General features: G+C 49.7%; 1 protein-coding gene across 1 annotated transcript in view; it reads left to right on the plus strand.

Moving 5' to 3' along the window:
• Positions 1–405: 405 nt before the first annotated feature.
• Fam178b (family with sequence similarity 178 member B) overlaps positions 406–20,245 on the plus strand; it is an 80,704-nt gene continuing 60,864 nt past the window's right edge. The window contains exons 1-6 of the mRNA XM_048352301.1: positions 406–471; positions 672–1,036; positions 2,426–2,487; positions 4,992–5,099; positions 11,923–12,075; positions 19,488–19,593. Of these exons, the coding sequence (XP_048208258.1) occupies positions 426–471; positions 672–1,036; positions 2,426–2,487; positions 4,992–5,099; positions 11,923–12,075; positions 19,488–19,593 (840 nt within the window). The 5' untranslated portion in view covers positions 406–425. The remainder of the gene's footprint in view (positions 472–671; positions 1,037–2,425; positions 2,488–4,991; positions 5,100–11,922; positions 12,076–19,487; positions 19,594–20,245) is intronic.

Consider the following 20,245-nt stretch of genomic DNA (forward strand, 5'->3'; position numbering starts at 1 on the left):
CAGCCAGGGCAGGAATGTGTGTGGAACTCTTTATTTCCAGTAAACCACCAGAAAACCAGAAGTGGCACGTGGTTCAAAGTGGTAGAATGTTAGCCTTGAGCAAAAAAAGAGCTCCGGGACAGCGCCCAGACCCTGAATCCAAGCCCCACAACCAACAATAATAACAACAAAGTCAGTGCCATTGTGTTTGCCCATCGTGTCTTGAAGCGGGAGTCAGGCCACGCCACCTCCTCAGCCACTTGACCTTTGTGGTGGCAAGATATTCACTTGTTACGATGGACCTGGAGAAGCAGTTTCCCCTGGGCACCTGCAGCCCACTCCTTCTTTGGGGGGACAAAGGAATGCAAAGCCTTTAGCTTTCTTCTAGAGCTTCTCCATTCCTGACAGGAAGTTTCTTCCGGGAGAGAGCATCCCATGGTTTGTAGATGTCCACACCGCCGAAGACGCCACCACATCTTCCTCAGAGACAAGGTCAGTGTTCCTCACCTGTGCAGGCGGATCACTAATGAGGGCAGGGTCAAGAGGGACTAGAAACCCCCTGGTTGGGGGGAGGGTCCCCTCTGCTCATCCAGTGCGGCTTGGGATGGTGGTGGGTGCACGGGAACACTGCTTATGCTTTGTCACCTCCACAGGGGTCCAGGCAGTGACCACTTTGCGCATCCTCTTTCCAGACCCGAAGAGCACCTCATTGGATCGTCCCCCAGACCAGAGGCTCCTCTGCCCTGCCCAGCACCTCTGTAGTCCCATCTCCCTTCCAACTCCCAAATCACCAAAGAAGCCCAAGATACAGATGGCTGGGGAAATATTCCCTACTGACTGGAGCCCCCCACCTGTAGAGTTCCTAAACCAGAAGGCGCTGCAGACCCAGTGGGTGGGTGCGGCAGGCCCTCAGGGCCGGAAGAGACTGCCCAAGGAGTTGGAGCAGAAGCCCTTGGACTTAGACTCAAAGCAGGGTATGACCTCACTGGAGGAACTGTTCTGGAACATGGCAAGCCCAAGCCAGCAGCCTGGGACCCCCAAAAAGGGCAGCCACACCGTGGTAAGCTAATAGCTGTATCAGCCTCTCTTCTTGGCTACCCTTCCTCAGTCTCCCCTTCTGTTATCCCAGGGCTGCCCCTTTTGGGCTTGGAGATCCTCAGCTATGCCCCATCCATCCTTTCTTTAGCTAGCTGGCCATCCTTCTCAGCTATATGCCAAACCTCTTCCCACCTCTTAGACCCTAGAGGCCAGAAACGTGGGTCCAAAGCCAGGCTGAATCGCTCTCCTTGTTTGTATTCCTAACTCCTGCTCACTGGGTAGCCTGTGGTGGTGACCAAATTCAATGGCTTTCATAGCTAAATTGGGATTATGACCCTGGAGTAAAGAGGGCCAGGTTCTGGGCTTGATGGAACTCAGGCTGACTCTGGTCCACTAATTAGGATTCCTAAAAGGAGACTTATACATAAGGCATAGAGGAAGGCATAACACTTAAGGATTTGTTTGCAGTAGCTCAAGATGATCACACTAGGGAAATAAACTATATTCCAGTCATACAGCAGAATCTCTATCTCTCTCTTCTCCTTCTCCCCCTCCCCTTCTCTTTCTCTCTCTTTCCTTCCCTCCATCCCTCCTTCTCTTTGTCCCTCTCTCCCTTCCCCTTCACATTGACACTGAATGGCCCTTGCAGAGTGCAGAATGGGTGGGTAGGATGGACTGCCTATGTCCGAGGGGGCATAGATAATATACTAATGCTTGCCGTCCGTGTACAAACTATTCCTTATAGACACACAAGGAGGTCACCCGTGGGAAGGGAATTTGGAAGCTGGGATGAAAGTGAGGAAATACTTTCATGAATTTTGGTTTGTTTGTCAGTTGTAGGGCTTGACAAGGCCTGCGCACTGTTGGTGAGCTTTTGTGCTCAAGGCTAGCACTCAACCACTTTGAGCCACAGCCCCACGTCTGGTTTTCTGGTGGTTAATTGGAGCGAATAGTTTCACAAACTTTCTTGCCTGGGTTGGCTTTGAATGTGATCCTCAGTGAGATCTCAGTCTCCTGAGTAGCTAGGATTACACATCCACCTGGCTTTTTAAAAAACATGCGAATGGGGGCTGGGGATATGGCCTAGTGGCAAGAGTGCCTGCCTCACATACATGAGGCCCTGGGTTCGATTCCCCAGCACCATATATACAGAAAATGGCCAGAAGTGGCGCTGTGGCTCAAGTGGTAGAGTGCTAGCCTTGAGCAAAAAGAAGCCAGGGACAGTGCTCAGGCCCTGAGTCCAAGCCCCAGGACTGGCAAAAACAAAAAACAAAACAAACAAACAAAAAACATGTGAATGATTTGTCCAGAAAAATGAACTGTATAAATCAAGGACTTAATTTAGATTGAATCTAAATCTGTATCTTTGTCTTTCTTTGTTGCCCAGTCCCATGTCCTATCTTTCCAGGACACTTCTGGGAGCTCGGAGAACTACGTCAACAGCTTGGATTACTTACTGCAAGAGAAGAGGTGGGTGTGGAAGAAGGGCCATCGTGAGCGTTGATCTCTGTGAAGTTGAAAGCAGTCTCGGGACTCAGAGACAATTGCTGTCTGAATGAAACATCCTTCTCCACTCAGTCCTCGGTGCTCCTGTGTGCTCTCATTAAAAGTGAGCGCGTGGGATGGTTTCCTGGTCCACGGATGACATTACTAAGCCAAGGGATGCTAGATATCCACTACCAGCAATCATTCTAGGCCCCTCCCCTCACTTGGCTCCATCTTACCACTTCATAGCACTGGCGAGTGTTCTGTTAGGTAGGAAAGAGCAAAAGCACACAGCCGCCATGCTGAGATACACAGTCTGACTGTGGCTTGGAAGTCCCACTGGGCAGGTCGATGCTTCTGACCTCTGCTACCTTCTCCTCCCCTAGCTTCAAAGCATATCTGGCTCTCGTTGCACTGTGTCTGCTCACACTTGCCTTATCTCTGCTCTCTTGGTAAAACCGTATCTCATGGAGAAATCAGTTTCTGAACTAACTTCTCATTTGCTTCCCCCTCAGCAGCTTTTGAAGGCAGAAATCACATTGGTTGGGATTGGCAATCCCTTAGTGAGTTGCAGATGGTGTTGGAGACCAGCACCCATTGTGCTTAATCTGAGTGACTGCTTGATGAGAAGCATCATCAAGGTTGGCTTGCTTGGAGGGAGCCTTCTGGGTACAAATGCCAGGCTCCTGCCGTCCACTGCAGACTCTTCATGCTGTGAGGTAGCTGAGAGCAGCTGCTCGTGTTGGGGTCATCTTTGTTGGCCTGCTTGTTGATGGCATGTGAACAGATTGCTCAGGTGACCCGACGCTCCTCGGTCCCCTCTCCTTCTGTTGTTTTGTGGTATCAAGTTTGCTCAGTGTGTGTAGGTTACATTTGCAGAAGTTATTTTGCCTCCTCCAGCTGGAAGGATTAGTGCCTCCCTGTATTGTACATTTTTCCTCAGAGCTCCCGGCTCTGCATTCTTGCCCACAGGAGGGCGTTAGCTATATGTGTAGAGTGATTACTTTTCACTCTGCCTTTGTCCTTCCTGGCCCTCTGACCTCTTGGAGTCAGTTCATCTCCTTCTTTATATACTCCTTTATATTTTAATATTCGGAGGATTTCTTGCTTAACCTGAAACTAGATTATAAGTCAGGAAAGTGACTGTGTCTACATTATTTCTCCAGTGCCTAGCACTGTGCTGTAACTAAGTAAGTACTTGAAAACGTGGTAGGAAAGCAAATGTTTGTGGACAGCTCTCTTACCATCAGTATGCCTAGCATCGGGAAGGTTTTGCTGTCTAAGTCAGCTTGGGCTGCAATGAAAAAGTAGCCACAGACTGGGGGCTTATCCAGGATGTTTATTTCTCACTGTTTCTGTCGGGGGTGGGGGAAGGGAGGGCTGAAGTCCAAGATCAAGGGTCTTGTCACCTTCTTGCTGTGTGCTCCTATGGTAGAGAATTGGCTCTCTGGTGCCTTTTTCTGTCAGGACAGTAGCCTTATAAGATCAGAGCCCCCACTGTGACAGCACAGACATTCCGTCTAGCACGCTGTACTGGGAGCTGGGCTGGAGCACTGGATGCAGATTGCTGCTGCCGCCCCCTTGCTTACCTAGAAATTTCACAAAATGAGTCCAGCTTAGATTTCCCATGTTGCTGTAGAAGGGCCCGGAAGTGGTCACTTACTTAGACAAGAGATCAAAAAAGAATCTTCAGAGGTGTCATTGTCCTTGAGTCTGGCTAGATACGAAGGCTTTTTGTTTTGAGGTGGAACGTTTACCCCTATATACAGGCAGATGGACAGATGGAGCTGTTCTTCTGGGTACTGAGGGGTGAGTTAAAAGGGTCAGCAGATTCATCCCAAAGTGGCCGGAGGGCTGGATGGTGATTGGCCCCACAAACACAGGTCAAATCGTGGAAGAATTTTTGGCAGTCAGAGATGTGTCTTCCCACATTTAAAAAGGCCACCTTTGGAGAACGAGGGGGACAAATGAGAGATGACGCAGGCAGAGGGGGTGAGCGGGGGCTTGGGGTGGGGCTCATACCGGCAGGCAGGCCCTTTGGAGGAGGATGGTGGGGCTCCTGGTCGTCTGGTAGCCTGAGTGACTGAGATGCAGGGCTGTGTGGGGAAGAGAAATGCAGAATTCGACAGACTGGCTGACTATGAATTGAAAACTCATCTAGTTGGTGGCTGATAGGATTTGAGTGCAAGAGGCCCAGCCAGAAGATCGTATATTTCAGAACTGGGGGCATATGAACACAGCTTTGGTGAATACCCGATGCTCAGCGGCCCAAGAGGGGCTGAAGAGCCCACGAGCTCCCTTCAGTAGTCTGTGGCGAAAAGGACAGAAAGGCCAGAGGATGGTTTGGTGCCCATCTGGGGAGTGCAGTATAACCCCGGAAGTCTAAACCTCAGGGTTCTGGTTCATAGTGACTGGGGAGCACCCCTTCCTTCTTAGGAGGCCTGCCATGTTCATGGGTGTCCCCAGATGCTGGCTCTTGTCTTCCACAGGGAACAGGCCCTGGACCAGAAGTGGGAGAAGCTGCTGCAGCGGGACCGGCCTGACCCTGATTCCTCGAATTCAGAGAACAGTGAAGTGCATCTCATGCCTGAGCAGAGGTAATGGGTGTTTGTTGCCTTTCACTGCACAAAGTTCAGCCAGCACTTGGTGTGCCACTTAGGAGTTCTAAAGCGGTTTCCCCTCCTACATTCACTTATTGATTCAAGAAATACCCAGTCACTGCTGGGTGTCAGGATAGAGTCTGGATGTTGAAGACACAGAGATCTGTCCAAGTTTGTTGACCCAGATCTCTTGAGGAAATAACTACACACGTAACCATCGTCAAATTGAAAACTGATTTTTGAGGAGAGATTATGACCATAGGATTTTAAAAAATCTTACCCTACATAGGAGGAGGCAAGATGGCTGTCAGTGTTGTCATCTGGGTCAAAGTCCCATAGACACTGAGTTAAGAAGTCATTGGATGGAGGGAGATCTGGGCTTATTTGTACAAGGGTCTCAGAGAAGCCGGGGGGGGGGGCACAATCAGATTATCTTTAGGGTACGTTTTCCATATGGCTAGTATGACAGAGTCCTGTGGACTAGATGGTTCATGAACAGCAGTAGTCTACGTCTCAGAAGTGGAGGTATGGCTTAAATGGTAGAGTGCCAGCCTTGAGTAGAAGAGCTAAGTGAGAAAATGAGACCCGGAGTTTAAGCCCCAGGACTGGCAAAAAAAGGAAAAAGAATTCTGTTTCTTGCAGTTCTGGAGAAGGGAAGCCCAGGATCACAATGATAGCACGATTGGGTTCTGCAATGGGCCCCCTTCAGGTTGCAGACACTCAAAACCTGTGCCCTCGTGAGGCCTAAGGGGCTAGAGACCTCACCAGGGCTTTTGTACAATGACATTACTCCTGTTCATGAGGCTCCAGCATGATGACCTAGTTACCTCCCGAGGCCCCACCTCCCAACCTTCACCTTGGGGATTAGGATTCAACGTTGAACTTCAGAGGGACACAGTCATTCTGTCTAAAAAGCCCCATCCATCCATCCAGCTTTCATCTATTCATTCACCCATCTATCCATCAGAAGTTCACTGAGTGTCGGTTGGTGCCAGGCTATGCACCTTCAGGATGCTGCTTTCAGGTCAGGGAAGATGAACAATAAACAAGACAAATGAAGTTACATGACTGTGCTTAGGAGAAAGGATAAAATGTAGAGGGGGTGAAAGGAATGCTGGGAGAAGTGTCTGGCTGTGGCTGAGGGCTCCGGGAGAGGGCCCGTCCTGGGGAGTGCCCAGAGTGTGGAGGGGCACGGGAGAAGGGGCAGGTGGGGGGACGGTTGGTCAGGGAAGCTTGAGAGCTTTTCTGCTGAATGAGCTAGCCACCACTGATACCATACACGTGGAATGGCACCCTCAGGCTGCTGGTGCGGGGGTGGCAGAAAACATGGGCAGAGAGAGTATATTGATCAAAAATAAAGTAAAATGAAGAAGTCATGATTGTTCTTCTGCTTTCACTCCACAATCAACCCAAGAGACTTCTCGAAGATGATGTGCCTTTGCCCCACCAGCAAGCAAGCAATTCTGTTGCACACATGAGCCAGGCTCCGGTAATCCAACTCAGTTCTCACACTATCTGGAGACACCATCAGATTCCACAAACTGGGGCTTTGTCTTTTAACTGCTCTCCACAGCACTGCAGATGCAAGTTAAAATCACAGCTTGTTTTTCCTGTCCTTCAGTGATTGTCTTTCTGACTGGCCAGCTATAAATACAGATTCATAGAACCATCTTCTCAGGTTTGATTAACTTGCTAGAGCACCTCATAAAACTAAGGGAAATATATTTATCTGTTTATTATAAAGGACTAGAGAGCCTGGTATGGTGGCTCAAGCCTGTTACCCTTGCTGCTTGGGTGGCAGAGACTGGGGGAAATCATAGATTGAGGCTAGCCCAGGCAAAAAGAAGTTCTTAAGACTATCTCATTAAAGAGCTGGGTGTCGAGACACGCCTGTCATCCCCAGTGACACAAAGAAGCACGAGTAGAACTGCAACCCAGGCTGGAACATAAAGCAAGATCCTACCTAAAAAATAATCCATGAAGAAAGGAGGCACGGGGGCTGGGGATAGGGCCTAGTGGCAAGAGCGCTTGCCTCGTATACTTGAAGCCCTGGGTTCGATTCCCCAGCACCACATACACAGAAAATGGCCAGAAGTGGTGCTGTGGTTCAAGTGGCAGAGTGCTAGCCTTGAGCAAAAAGAAGCCAGCCAGGGACAGTGCTCAGGCCCCGAGTCCAAGGCCCAGGACTGGCCAAAAAAATAAAAATAAAAAATAAAAAGGAGGCACAGCTCAAGTGAGAGAGCACCTGCCTCGAAGCACAGGGCTCTGAGTTCAAGACCCAGTGCTGCCACCAAAAAGTAAATAGGATGTGAAAGGGAGGTGGATGAAGAGATGCATAGAGTAAGAGATGGGAAGTGGCATGGAGCTTCTTAACACCACCTCCCTACCAGCCAGGCACAGGTGGCTCATGCCTGTCATCCTAGCTACTCAGGAGGCTGAGATCTGAGGATGGCAATTTGAAGCCAGCCCAGGCAAGAAAGTCTATGAGACTCTTATCTCTAGTAAGCTACCACCAACCAACCAACCAACAACAACAAATAAAGCCCACATCCCCAAGAAGAAGGTTTAAGAGATTTTATGTGATTTAAAAACAAAACAACAATGGAGGGACAGTGAGTAAAACCAATTAATTCAGCAGTGGTACTCACTAGACACTATGTTGAAAATGAAATACACAACTTGTGGGGAGGTTTGGAGGGGAAAAACAGAGAAAACGAAGGAAGGGGTGACACTGTTCAAAAGAAATGTACTCATTACCTGACTTATGTAACTGTAACCCCTTTGTACATCACCTTTACAATAAGGTTTACATTAAAAAAGATTTAAAAATCAACAAAAACAGATGGTCTGAGGCAAAGGTCATTGGAGGCATGCAAAAATGAAGTCATCAGTGGTCTGCACATGAGTAGCTGACATCGTGGCTCTTCATAATATTCATGGTCAGACAATGTCCCTGTTAGTGTCCTGGGAGTGGAGTTTTGGCCTTCTGATATTAAAAGATGGCTCAGGCCATCCTAGACAGTGACTTCAACTGATTTGAGATAGCTAAGAGCAGTCTCGAGGTTCCTGAACAACTCAGGGAACCGTGACTGTCATGACCGCAAGCAGTAGCTTTACAGCAAAGTTTATGGGAATGTGCTACTGAGCCCCCTGATATTTGAAATTGCTAAAACCAACTGATGATAGAGGTTCCTTTGCGTTTTCTCTACGCTCTACTGTGATTCTGGGGAACTGGGTTGGAATAGCCACCCCAGGGAGGGAGGGAGGGAGGGAGCGCTCCTTGCACCCTGGCTGGGAACCAAGAGCAGGATGGCTGGGAAGTTGCACTCAAATCTGCAGCGTGCAGAAGCTGCTCTGATGTGGCTGGAGGCATGTGGACGGCTGTGGTGGATTGTGGGGGGCTGAGTTGCCCCACTGCCCCACGAGGTACATGGAGTGAGAGCCGTCTTCTCTGAGCTGAGACCTGTGCACTTGGCTTCCGGGTTCTCCACTCACTGACTAGATGGCCTTGGAATAAAACCTTTGTAAAATTTCTATAGCAAAAATAAATCTTGTCACTCTTGACCTTTCCATTGAATGTATCCCGGGATTCTGAAGTCATGGCTATCTGTTCCGCTGGCTAACTGTGGAAGGTGTCCCTGGCTTTGAAATCACTGCTCATTTCCCAGCACATGGTGCTTTCCGGTCGTGTTTAGAGAAAGCCTCTTTGACAACAGCCACTTTGAGGTGGTTGTTTTGATGTGGGATCATTTTGATGGGATTGTTCGACCTTGTGTTTAAAAAAAAAAAGACTGCTGTATGAAGCCAGCAAACCTATTTCATGTTTTACTGGGGTCGTGGTAGTGGCCGGGGGAGCAGTGTGAGCCAGGAAGGGCTGGGACTGAAGAGGGGCGAGACACTTCTGCCAGACAAGACGTCATGTGGCTGCCACAACTGTCTATTACAGAAGGGGCTCTGATCATCCTGAGCAGTGTCTGTCTGTCTATACCCTAGGAGCTGGCTTGTGTCTTGAAGAGATGACATTTTAAATTCTCCCTTTCTTAAGTTACAAGACCTTATGTGTGTGCTGAGGCAGTGGCCAGAGGGGGAAGGGAGAGATGGGTATTTAAACCACAACATCTCCCTTTATTCTCAGCGCTAAGCTGTGCAGGAAGTCCTCAATGAGACATGGAAGAGTGTCTCAGAACTCCTCAGAATGCACATACATTAGAGTTGACCTCACAAAAGTTCCTTTGAATGATGGTTTGGGGGGCAGAGCTATGACCCCCTTGCAGATGAGCCTAGTTCTTACAGACTTTGGATAACTTGAACATTTTTATCCTCTGTAAAAGTAACAAAAGGAGCTATAATAGATACAAAGCTCTAATGGCAAAGACATGAACAGAACAAAATATTTTACCATCTGTGTGGTGGTTTGCTAAATAAGACTATTTCCAAAATTCTGCTGGATCAGGGTTTGGCTGTGTTTCTATCATTATTTCTGTTTGTTGAGCCACGTTATTTTCAGGAGAGTCCTGTGATGCAAGTAGTGTCTTACCTTGTGTCGTTTGTCAGAAAGTATGATGAGTTCCTATGGCTGGGCAGCCAATGCCAGCCGCTCATATCTCTGACACTGGGACAGAATTGGAACCTGGGATGGGTGGTCTTTTAGTGAAAGGAAAGGAGGCAGTATTTATACCTTGTTTCATTTTATTATTGTTACCAAAACATCAGGCAGAAGATTGTCATATGGAGCAAACAGAATGTGTCTATTCTTCTGCTATTTCTATTCCCTAGGATGACCCTAAAACATAGTTGAGTACATGGTGTGTGTGTGTGTGTGTGTGTGGGTGTGTGTGTGTGTGAGAGAGAGAGAGAGAGAGAGAGAGAGAGAGAGAGACTGTTTAAGTATGTTGGGTGGGGGAAAATGGTTACAGTAGTCCCTCTTCACCTGTGATTTCACTTTCTGTTGTTTCAACTACCCATAATCAACTGCTTTTTGAAAACTACATAATGGGAAGTTAAAAAAAAACAAACTTTAAATTGTATACTGTTCTGAGTGCTGTAGTGTGATGAGATCTCACAGTATTCTGCACCTTGCCTGGAATATCCTTTTGTCCATAGTATACACTACTTACCCATTAGTAACTAAGGAGCTGTCTGGATTGACAGATAGGCTTTAATAGCATCAATGCTTAGGTTCAAGTAATCCCTATTTTACTTAGTAATGATCTTAAGGTACAGAATACTGATATTAAAAATCAGATATATGTAAGAGAAGCTATAAAATGCTTCCTTTTAATGAAGGGTGGAAGTTCTTTTTTTTTTTTTTTTTCTTTCTTGTAGGGCAAGTCCTACTGGGGCTTGAACTCAGGGCCTTGCATTCTTGCTTGCTTTTTCACTCAAGGGTAGAGAGAGCTTTACCACTCAAGCCACGCCTCCACCTCTGGCTTTTGGCTAGAAATGAGTCTCACAGACTTCCTGCCCAGGCTGGCTTTGAACCATGATCCTCTGGTCTCAGCCTCCTGAGTAGCTAGGATTAGAGTTGTGAGCCACCAGTTCCTGGCTAAATATTCTTGACTTAAGGAAAGAAAAAAATTGTAAACTGTGGTGGCCAAGATCTCTGGGAGAACAGTTCTTCTATCTGTGAAATTGTGAAGAAGGAAAAAGAAATCTGTGCTACTTTTGCTGTCATACCTCAAACTGCATAAGTAACGGCCAATGTGTGATGAGTTAAGTGCCAGCTTGTAGAAGAGGCATTATATGATAGAGTTCAATACTAGCTTCAATTTCAGGCATTCACTAAGGGTTTTGGGGTATATCCCCTATAGACAAGGGGGGTAACTAACACACACACACACACACACACACACACACACTTCCATCTTTCTGTTTGCACTCACCAGCTTACTGCATCCTAGTGTCCATGCCAGTCCATCGTGTAGAGATTTAGCTCCTTCCTTGCATTCATATGTGTGTGTGCACACGTATGTGGTATGCCAGTATTTGCCCTGCCACTTGGGCCACACCTCTAGTTCTAGCTTTTTGCTGATTAGAGTCTCTTGAAAGTGTCTACCTGGGCTGGCTTTGAACCCAGTCATCAGGTCTCAGCCTCCTGAGTAGCTGGGACTATAGGCACGAACCACTGGTCCTTAGCTTAGGGCTGCTTCTCCTATTCCCACTTCATCGAGTCATGATATAATTGGAAAGCCTTCCCTTGTTTCCCTGTACCTTCCCTCTCCATGTGCCCAGTTTAGATCTGCCAAATCAGACTCCCAGGCATGGTGGGCTATAAGCTACATTTATCAGGCTCTCTGCATGGTTCTCAAGGTCTGTGGAGCTCAGGGACTGCTGGATCCTTCAGCCATCTTGTGCTTCTACCACAGTGCTTCCTCGCCTCACTCCAGACATCGTCCTGTCCCTCACTGCACCCAACCCCTCGCCCTGCCGTCCCTCTGAGCACTGTGTAGGCAGGCTTCTGTGGCGGTGAGTCAGTCCATTGGCCAGAGGTTATTGTGATGATTTGTTAGTGTCTTTACTGAGTGACCCATGCCTGACTCATTGTTTAGCAACTGGCATTGAAAACATGCAGAGAAAGTTTGACCTGAGCCGAGCCAACAGGGTGGTGCTGAGCTAATTAATACCCAGTCAGCATTTTGGGGAGTGAGGGCTCTCCTCCCTGCTGCTGGGCTCTCCCTCCATCAGCAGGTGGCACTGTGTCCCCTAGGCTACAGGGCACAGCCAGGATACACCTGGGCCCACCTGGCCTTCCTAGGCCTCAGGCTGTGCTCCAGCGCTAGATGTGCTTCTAACCCTTACTCTCTGCCCCTTGTCTTGCCAGAATACTGGTGGAGAAGTTCTCTGTGTCCCTGAAGGCCATCCCGCCAGTACATCCAGGTGAGACTGTGTTCCTGCCCAGGCGTCATCCCCTGCCCTGCGTCTTGGACTCCTCACACCTGAAGCCGCACAGCCACCTGGAAGAGCTGTTCCTCAGGTAAGCCAGAGGGAAGGACAGGGTGACAGTGCAGCCAGGCCAGGTTCCCTTCCTCCTGGATTACGAGGAAAAGGACTGCCCCAAGTGAAGAAATCCAAATGGTGTTCTACCCGGAGTGAACATAGCACCTTTTAAGGATGTAAGAGACATAATCATATGTGTGTGCTTGTATAATTATTAATTTAGATGTACAAACTTTCAAAAATTCTCCTCATAGCAAGTATTAGCTTGTTCATGTACCTTTTCATGTGGCCTTTTCCTTCTCCATGCCCCAGTTTCTCAGCCTCCCCTGAGTCAGACTCTTTACACATGGCCTGGGCGTGTTTTCATCCGCACTAGGGGCCATCTCCGGGCCGCGAGAGCCTGCGATGGCTGCTTCCATCTAGTAGTAGCGCCTCTTATCCACGGTTTCACCTTCTGTGGTTTTCAGTTACCTGTAGCCAGCTGTGATCTGGAAGTATCAAATGGAAAAGTCTAGAAATAACTTGTAAGAGTAATGTAATGATGTAGTGTACCATTTTCCTCCCCCCGGGCTGGGATGGCAGCCATCTCTTTAGCATGTGCACACTGCGTATCTTGCCCACTCAGTGGTCACTCTGTGGCTGTCTCAGTTGTCTGACCGACTTGCACTATCACAGCCCTTATGTCCTAGTAACCCCTATTTTACTTAAGGACTACAGAGATCAAGTACAGTGATTTCTGAGAACCCAGACGTGCCAGCGAAGTCACAAAATGCTTCCTTTAAGTGAAAAGGTGAACTTCATTAGCTTAATAAGGAAAGAAAAAAGTGTATGCCTGTCAAAGGTAAAAATCAAGTCTGTGTCTTTGTGAAGAAGGAAAAAATTCATGCTAATTTTGCTGTTGTATCTGCAAAACTTTGATCCACAGTATTGGACAAGTGCTTAGTTACGTTGTAAAAGGCATTAGACTATTGTCAGTTCTGTCCACATTTCAGGAGTCCGTTGGAGGTCTCAGGTCGAATCCCCCATGGATAAGGCCCCACTCTGTTTGTTGGAGTCATGGCACTTCTTCCATTTGTATGAAAAGTTTGTCCCCAGCCAAAAGCACACTCAGTAACATTAGAGCATTTGCCTGTGTCTCTTCTCTTGGGGAGTACATTGATGGTGACGATTATATAATCACTATCAGATCACTTTGTGAGAGAATACTTTACCAAAATAGTCTCTAACACTTGCACTTGTGAGCAAATAGATGCAAGAATAAGAGAAAGAGGCACGGCAGATTCTGTGCAGTAGCCTCCCCTGAGTGTTCACAAGCTGGTGCCTGTGCTGGAGGCTGAGGATGTGGAAAACGTCTCCAAACAGGAGCCCTGCGGGCACAAATTCATACTATATGCACACTATAATATTAGGTTTATTTAATTCATTTTAAGTCCATTGTGTTGTTTTCCTTTTCTTTTCTTTTCTTTCTTTTTTTTTTTTGCCAGTCCTGGGCCTTGAACTCAGGGCCTGAGCACTGTCCCTGGCTTCTTTTTGCTCAAGGCTAGCACTCTGCCACTTGAGCCACAGCGCCACTTCTGGCCTTTTCTATATATGTGGTGCTGGGGAATCGAACCCAGGGCTTCATGTAGACGAGGCAAGCACTCTGCCACTGGGCCATATCCCCAGCCTTCCTTTCGTGTGTGTGTGTGTGTGTGTGCGCACGTGTGCTGGTTTAGGACTTGAACTAGTGTTCCCAAGCCTTTTTGCTCAAGGCTAGCTCTTACCATTTGAGCCACAGCACCACTTCTGGCTTTTTGGTGGTTAATTGGAGATAAGAGTTTCATTGACTTTCCTAGCTTTGAACCATAATTCTCAAATCTCAGTCTCTTGAGTAACTAGGATTACAGGTGTAAGCCACTGGTGCCTGATGTCCATTTTCTTTTATAACATCAGCATTACCCAATTGTAAATACATGTATTAGGACTAGGGAAGGGGAAGGGAATAACAAAATTGAGAGACAAAGGATAAAAAGACAAACCAATGCAACAGCAACACTTACAAAACTATATGCCGTAAACCAACTGTACAACTCATGGCGGGGAGAGGGAAATGGGGAGCGGGGAGGCGGGGGAAAATGAGAGAGGAGGTAACAAGTTGGATAAGAAATGTACTCACTACTGCCTTACATGTGAAACTGTAACCCCTCTGTACATCTTTTGACAATAAAGAATTACCCATAACATTTTAATGTTTCCTTTAAATATCATATTATGGAAAGTTGCAAGCATGTGTTAAAAATTAAGGGAACAGTATAACCTACCTCTATTATCCATCTCTCAAATTTCAGCAGGAATCAACTCAGAGCCAGTCTTATTTCTCTTCAGTACTGCTGAGCAATATCACCCCCAGGATTACTTAAAAGTAGACACACATAATTGAATCTATAACTATTTTGCTTAATAATCATTAGATGTTAAATGTGTCTCTAAAACATAGCACTCTACTTTTAGATTAGTTCAACACTATTATTACAGCTAAAAATAGTAGTTTGTTATTCCTTTCAGTTGTTATTCAGATTTTAGTTGTCTTATAAGTGTGTTTTGTAGGTCCTTCCAGCCAGAATGTGAACAAGGTCTAAGCATTTCAACTACACAGCTATCAGTGAATGATACTGCGTTGCACTGATGCCTGAACATAGAAATTTGCCTCCCATCTTCCGAGGCTTTTGTGTACATACACATCACTTCCAGATCTTCTCTGTTATAAGCAATACATAAGTACTTGTTTGAAGGTCTAGATCCTGTCCCAAGATTACCAAGTATGGGAAAGGTTCAGTTCACCTGACTATATTGAGAGGAGATTTAATAAGAACTTGGTGAAAAGGAGATAAAAGAAGGAAGGAAAAGCAAGATAGTAAAACTGGGGAAGGAAAGGAACAAAGAATGGACTGGGAAGGAATCAGGGCACTGAGGAGAAAAGGAGGACGTTTTCCCGTGCCGCCTCCGCCTCGGGGTCGGTGCCAGCAGCAGGTTCCCTGCCGTGCCCTGGCTGACTGGCAGGAAGGAGTTGACAGATGAGATTGCTCATGGAGCCGCGACCTGGGGTCGGGCAGCGCTGCCAAACAGGACCAGGTGGCTGCCTAGCTCCCTCCCTGGGGGAGGGACGCAGATATGCTAATGAGCACGGCAGGCGCGGGGTTGCCAGCCACTCCAATGGAGGCTTTGCGAATCTGCGCACAGCTTGCCAGAGGAATGGCTGGCCACTGTGTCACAGCGCTAGGACGTGTCCGGAGGTTCCTGCCGGGCGGTGGGTAGAGGCCACCTCGGCGAAGTTATCATTTAGCCTTGAGTCATCTTCCATTTCCTGTTTATGTCAAAGACTTCAAGTCTAGACACAAGTGTGGGGTCAGCCAGCTATCCCTGCTGTATTTGGCTAAGAACATAGCCTTGGAAGAAGACACTGGGTCTTGCCATACAAAAACCTAATGCTTTGTGTGCTTACAAGTCATTTTTATCTTCCTGGTTGCACTCCTCTGCATTTTATAAACTTTCTACAGTGAACATACATCATACACGATCATCACTCGAGGAAGAGAATGTGGATACTCGCTAGTTTGGTTGTTGTTTTTTAATCACCTCTTGAGATTCATGTCTTACCCTTCTTTGAAGGGAAAAAAATAAATCCTTCTTTCCTCTGAACAAGGTGGGAAATGTCGGCACAGATCAGGCGAGCTGTCCATCTCCAGCAGCAACTCGAGTACAGATGGGGCTCAAGGGGCCTCCTTCCGTGGGCGTCCTTGGGTTCACAGGCTCGCATGCAGGAAGGTTCCTCTTGGGCGCTGCCTGGGCCGGTGGAGCTGGCTGGACTCAGCAACCCTCTGTTGTCCATCTCCAGGCTGTCTGCGGGACCTCAGGTCAGACTTCTGGGATCGGAATTATGTGCCTTAATGACAGAAGCTGGTTCCAGCAGACACCAGGGGCTGAACTTTTTTCTCCTCCCTTGACAGCAGTCCAAAGGGAAATCTGATCCTCCAGAGTGAGCAGGACTGGAAGAGAGTCAGTAAGGACTGGAACCCACATGCAGCTCAGGCAGAAGTGGGGACGCGGTGCTTCATCATGTTGTTTATAGGGCCCTGTGGGTGACCGCTGGGGTGTCAGGGTCTGCACGTGTCCCCTGGGACATTCCTCTGCACAGGCGTGAGCTGGCAGGGAGAAGCCAGAGGAGGGTGAGCCTGATCTCAGCAGCCCCGTGGCGCCTGCGCCCTGCCTCTCCCCGAGGCTCCGCGCGTGTGCTCCTCTGCAGGAGGAAGATGCCGGGGTAGCCACGTGAAACCAGCCCACCAGTGTGGCGTGAGGACGAGGCCCACCCACCCAGCCGCGCAGGTGCTTGACAAGCTGGGCAACTGCTGGGATTCCTGGGCCGCCGACAGGACAGCGCGGGCAAACGCTTCCATCATTCTTTGTTCCGTTCGCTTCAGGCATTTTATTGAAACTTTGATTTGAGAACTTGGCCAGGGCCCAGAAGCCAATGCTATATAAATAACTGTCCTTGGTGTTTATCCTTCTGCTGTCACTTGGGATTCTCAAGGCATTTAGAGACTTTGCTGCTGGGATGGCTGCCCATAAAATGGATGAAGAGGTGGAAACTTAAAGAATCTTCCCTTGGACATTATTAATGGACCAGAAATTCCCAGGGCGGTGCTGTGTCCCGGAAGCCCCCCACGCTGACCCACGCCGGTTCCACCTGGTGTCTCCCTGTTCTGTGGATTTCCTCCCTTTCCTTCCTTCTGCTCCAGGGGGGAGGAGGAAGCAGTCTTTTTCCCCTGTGGCTGTTCTCATGGCTGGGGATTGGCAGTGCTCTGGCTGTGGCGGTGCCCAGCCTCTCTATCTTCAGTCACAGCGAAGGACCTCCTTGGGAACCTTCCAAGGGGGGACTCCAGCCGGCAGCTGGCCGGTGTGGCGTCCGCCCACCCTCCCCTCCTCGGTAAGAGTCCGCAGACTTTCTCGGGATAACCTGAGTCCCCAGCGTTGGCAGTCACCGCCCGACCCCACGCCGCCATTGCTCTTGATGTGGAGATGTGACACCCGAGTGCCTGAACTCAACAGCAGTTGCTCGTTTCCATTATCCTGCTTTCATCGCGCGTTCATCGTGCACACCTCCTACCGCCTTTCCTCTTCCTCCAGGCTCTCCTGCCGGGGCGCTGGGGTACTGATGCGAAGCCTCTTCTTCCTCCCCAAGGGCAAGGCGGCGTCTAAGGAGCCAGGCTTTAGGTTGCCCCTCGCACAGGGCGTGCGCACCCCTGGCTGGTGCACCACCCTGCGACTCACCCTTGCATCCCAGTCAGCTCTAACCCTGCGATTCCTTGAGAGTCATCCTCTCCAAGGCAAAGCGGGAAGATGCCCTCTCTGGCCATCTTGCTCCTCACCTTACAAATGAAATCAGCAATAAACTGGAAGGCGGGTCTGTCATTTCTCAGGCCAGGACGGCAAAAGGAAGACGTTGCTACCTCGGGGATCTCTCCTCCTGAGCCGCCGTTGGCAATGTGTTGCTGTGAGCCAGCGGGGGCTTGTATAGATGATTCCCCCACTGAGAGCTGGCAGTCCCCCCTCCTCCTTTCAGGAAGAATGCCAGCACGAGAGTCTCTCCTGAGCCCCTGGAGTGCCTGCCTCCTCCACACGTGGCCTCGGGCAGAGTTCTGGGGCTCCTCCACGGTGTAGGCGCCTGCACCGCGCACCTTGGGGTCCGTCCATGAGCATGCCATGTGAGCAGGCATGTGCATCAGAGCACATATGCCAGCAGCCCTGAGTGGACACGTGTCTGTTGCACACAAGAAGGTCTGTGTCAGAGCCATAAACTTCACCACCTCAGGAACAAAGCCTCTTTCTCCTCTGAACTTAAATGACTTGGAAAAAGATACATAATTTGTAAATTGCCTGGACATACTCAAAGAGACAGCAGCTTGGCTCAGAGGAGAAGCTTGGTTTTGGAGCATTTTGTTCCTGGCAGATTAAAGCATGATGTCCTTTTTAAAAAGAAGGAAGAGGAGAGTGAAGTGGCCAGAGATACTTCTTTCTAGAGTCATGACACTTAAGTATTACCTGTATCTCCTCTGCGTGAGTTTGGCCACTAAAGCCAAGAGCAAACATGGTATCACTTTTTCACTTCCTGCAACCACATTGGCCATCTTCAGAGGCTTCCCTAGAGAGAAGGAATGAAATGCTCAGGGAGTAGGAGAGCCGTCCCGAGCCTCCCCTCCGAGTGTGTCTGCACTGACGTCCCGGCCACCTTCCACTAGAGGTCCCACTCTGCAGAGCACAGACTTCTATGTTTTGCTTTTGCTTTTGTTTTGCCAGTTCTGGGGCTTGAACTAAGGGGCCTGGGTGCTGTCCCTGAGCCACCAGCACCCAGCCAGAGCTCCTTGCTTTACGCAGACCTGGGCTTAGATAGGTCAAGGTGGGCTCCCATGCCAGCTCTCTGCTGCTGAGAGCTCCCACTAGGGGAGGAGCCTGATGCGCTCTCTCGCGCGCTCTCCCTCTCTCCCTCTCTCTCTTTCCCTCTCTCTCTCTCTCTCTCTCACACACACACACACACACACGCTACAATTATAGCCATTAGGAGGACAGCCTAATCACCATCCTCCTCACCACAGATAGTCTCACGTGGTTTCTGCGTGGAACCCTTGATTGTCATTTCCTTCCCAGAATCGCCCCATACCCAGCCCCTTTCTGTTCTTTCCCCATCCTCTCAGGTGTCCCCTTTGTGTCAGAAAAACACAGGTTAGAACGGAAACACTCTGTGTAACCGTACTCCAAGACTCTGGCACCTGTGGGTGCTCCTGCCCACCCCTTGCAGCCCAGAGACCCAGACTGGGGTGCCTGACACCAGGCCTCGGCCTCCACAGGGCCGGGATCCCCGGCTCCGTGCCTTGGTTTCTCTCCCTTTGTCAGCGGGAAAAGCAACAGTGCGCTCAGTCGTGTATTTAAAACATCACACGGAGCAGAGCACTGGTGGTTCGCTCCTGTAATCCTAGCTAGTCAGGACGCTGAGATCTGAGGATCGCGATAACTCAAAGCCGGCCTGGGGAAGAAAGTCCAGGAGACCCTCATCTGCTCCACATGGAACTACGGCTCAAATGGTAGAGCACCAGAGACAGAGACAGCCCTGAGTTCAAGCCCCAGGACTGGCACCAAAAGAAAAAGAAAAGAAACCAAAGCAGCCTGAGGTGTGTTCACAGAACACACTAGGAAAAGCAGACAACTGTGGTGGTGTCTTGAGGCACTTTCCCTTCTGATGGTGGCTCGTGTTGAGGGTTCTGAAAGTGCATGCCACGCGCGCTCTCCGTGTCACAGCGTCCTCACAGGGCTGTCGTGGGGCCGTCACAGAGACCCGGAGCCCTGCTGTGGAAGGCTGAAGTGCTTGCCTCCTGTGTCCACTCTGTCCTCACCTGGCCCCTCTGTCCCGTCCCGCAGCTCCCCGCCAGACCAGCAGCTCGGCTTCCTGCACAGTGGCCTCCTGAGCAACCTCTACCTGCACGCCTCCGACTGCCCCGTGCCTCTGCTCCAGTGGCTGTTCCAGGTGAGAACCACAGACCCGCCACTAGGTGGCGAGTCGGCAGGCGGTGAGGCTGAGGCCCAGAGGAGGGGACATGGAGGTCAGGGAGACCCAGTCCTGCCCGTTTGGTCTCGGTGACACAGCTGGCAGTGGCCTGCTGGGGACTCGGGGACTCGGGGCTGAGTGCTCTTGGACATGAGTGTCTGCCTCCTTCTCCGTGGCTCTAGTTGGGCTGGAAAAGCCTAGGACAGCTGCTGCTTTTGCCCCCATTTCCTCCTCCCTGGGTGCTGCTGGAGCGTTTTGCCTTGGGGAAGACGCACATTCTTCCTGGGCTGGGAACCTTTGCGCACAGAGAGGCCGTGAGAAGCCAGGCAGACAGCCCGGAAGCCAGCGCCGCGTCTCACTGCATGCCAGCCGAGCCCGGGCCCTCGCCCAGGGCTGGCCCTGTCTGGGGATGGGCAGGTCGCAAGTTCCAGCCGGTCCCAGTGCTGCCAGTTGGGGCCGGGAGCCCAGCTGTAAATCAGAGCTGCCACGAGGGGTGGGTTATTCAAAGAACTCCCCAGCCTCTGCCGTCTGGCCCGCTTCCAGGAAGAGCCCCCCCAGCACTCTCCGCTTCCCTCTGGACTCATCCACTGGGTCCTTCCCTGGCCCAGACAAGGACGTGGGGCTTCTGGGA

This window comes from Perognathus longimembris, chromosome 8, assembly GCF_023159225.1.
Source record: "Perognathus longimembris pacificus isolate PPM17 chromosome 8, ASM2315922v1, whole genome shotgun sequence".
Classification (NCBI taxonomy): Eukaryota; Metazoa; Chordata; class Mammalia; order Rodentia; family Heteromyidae; genus Perognathus; species Perognathus longimembris.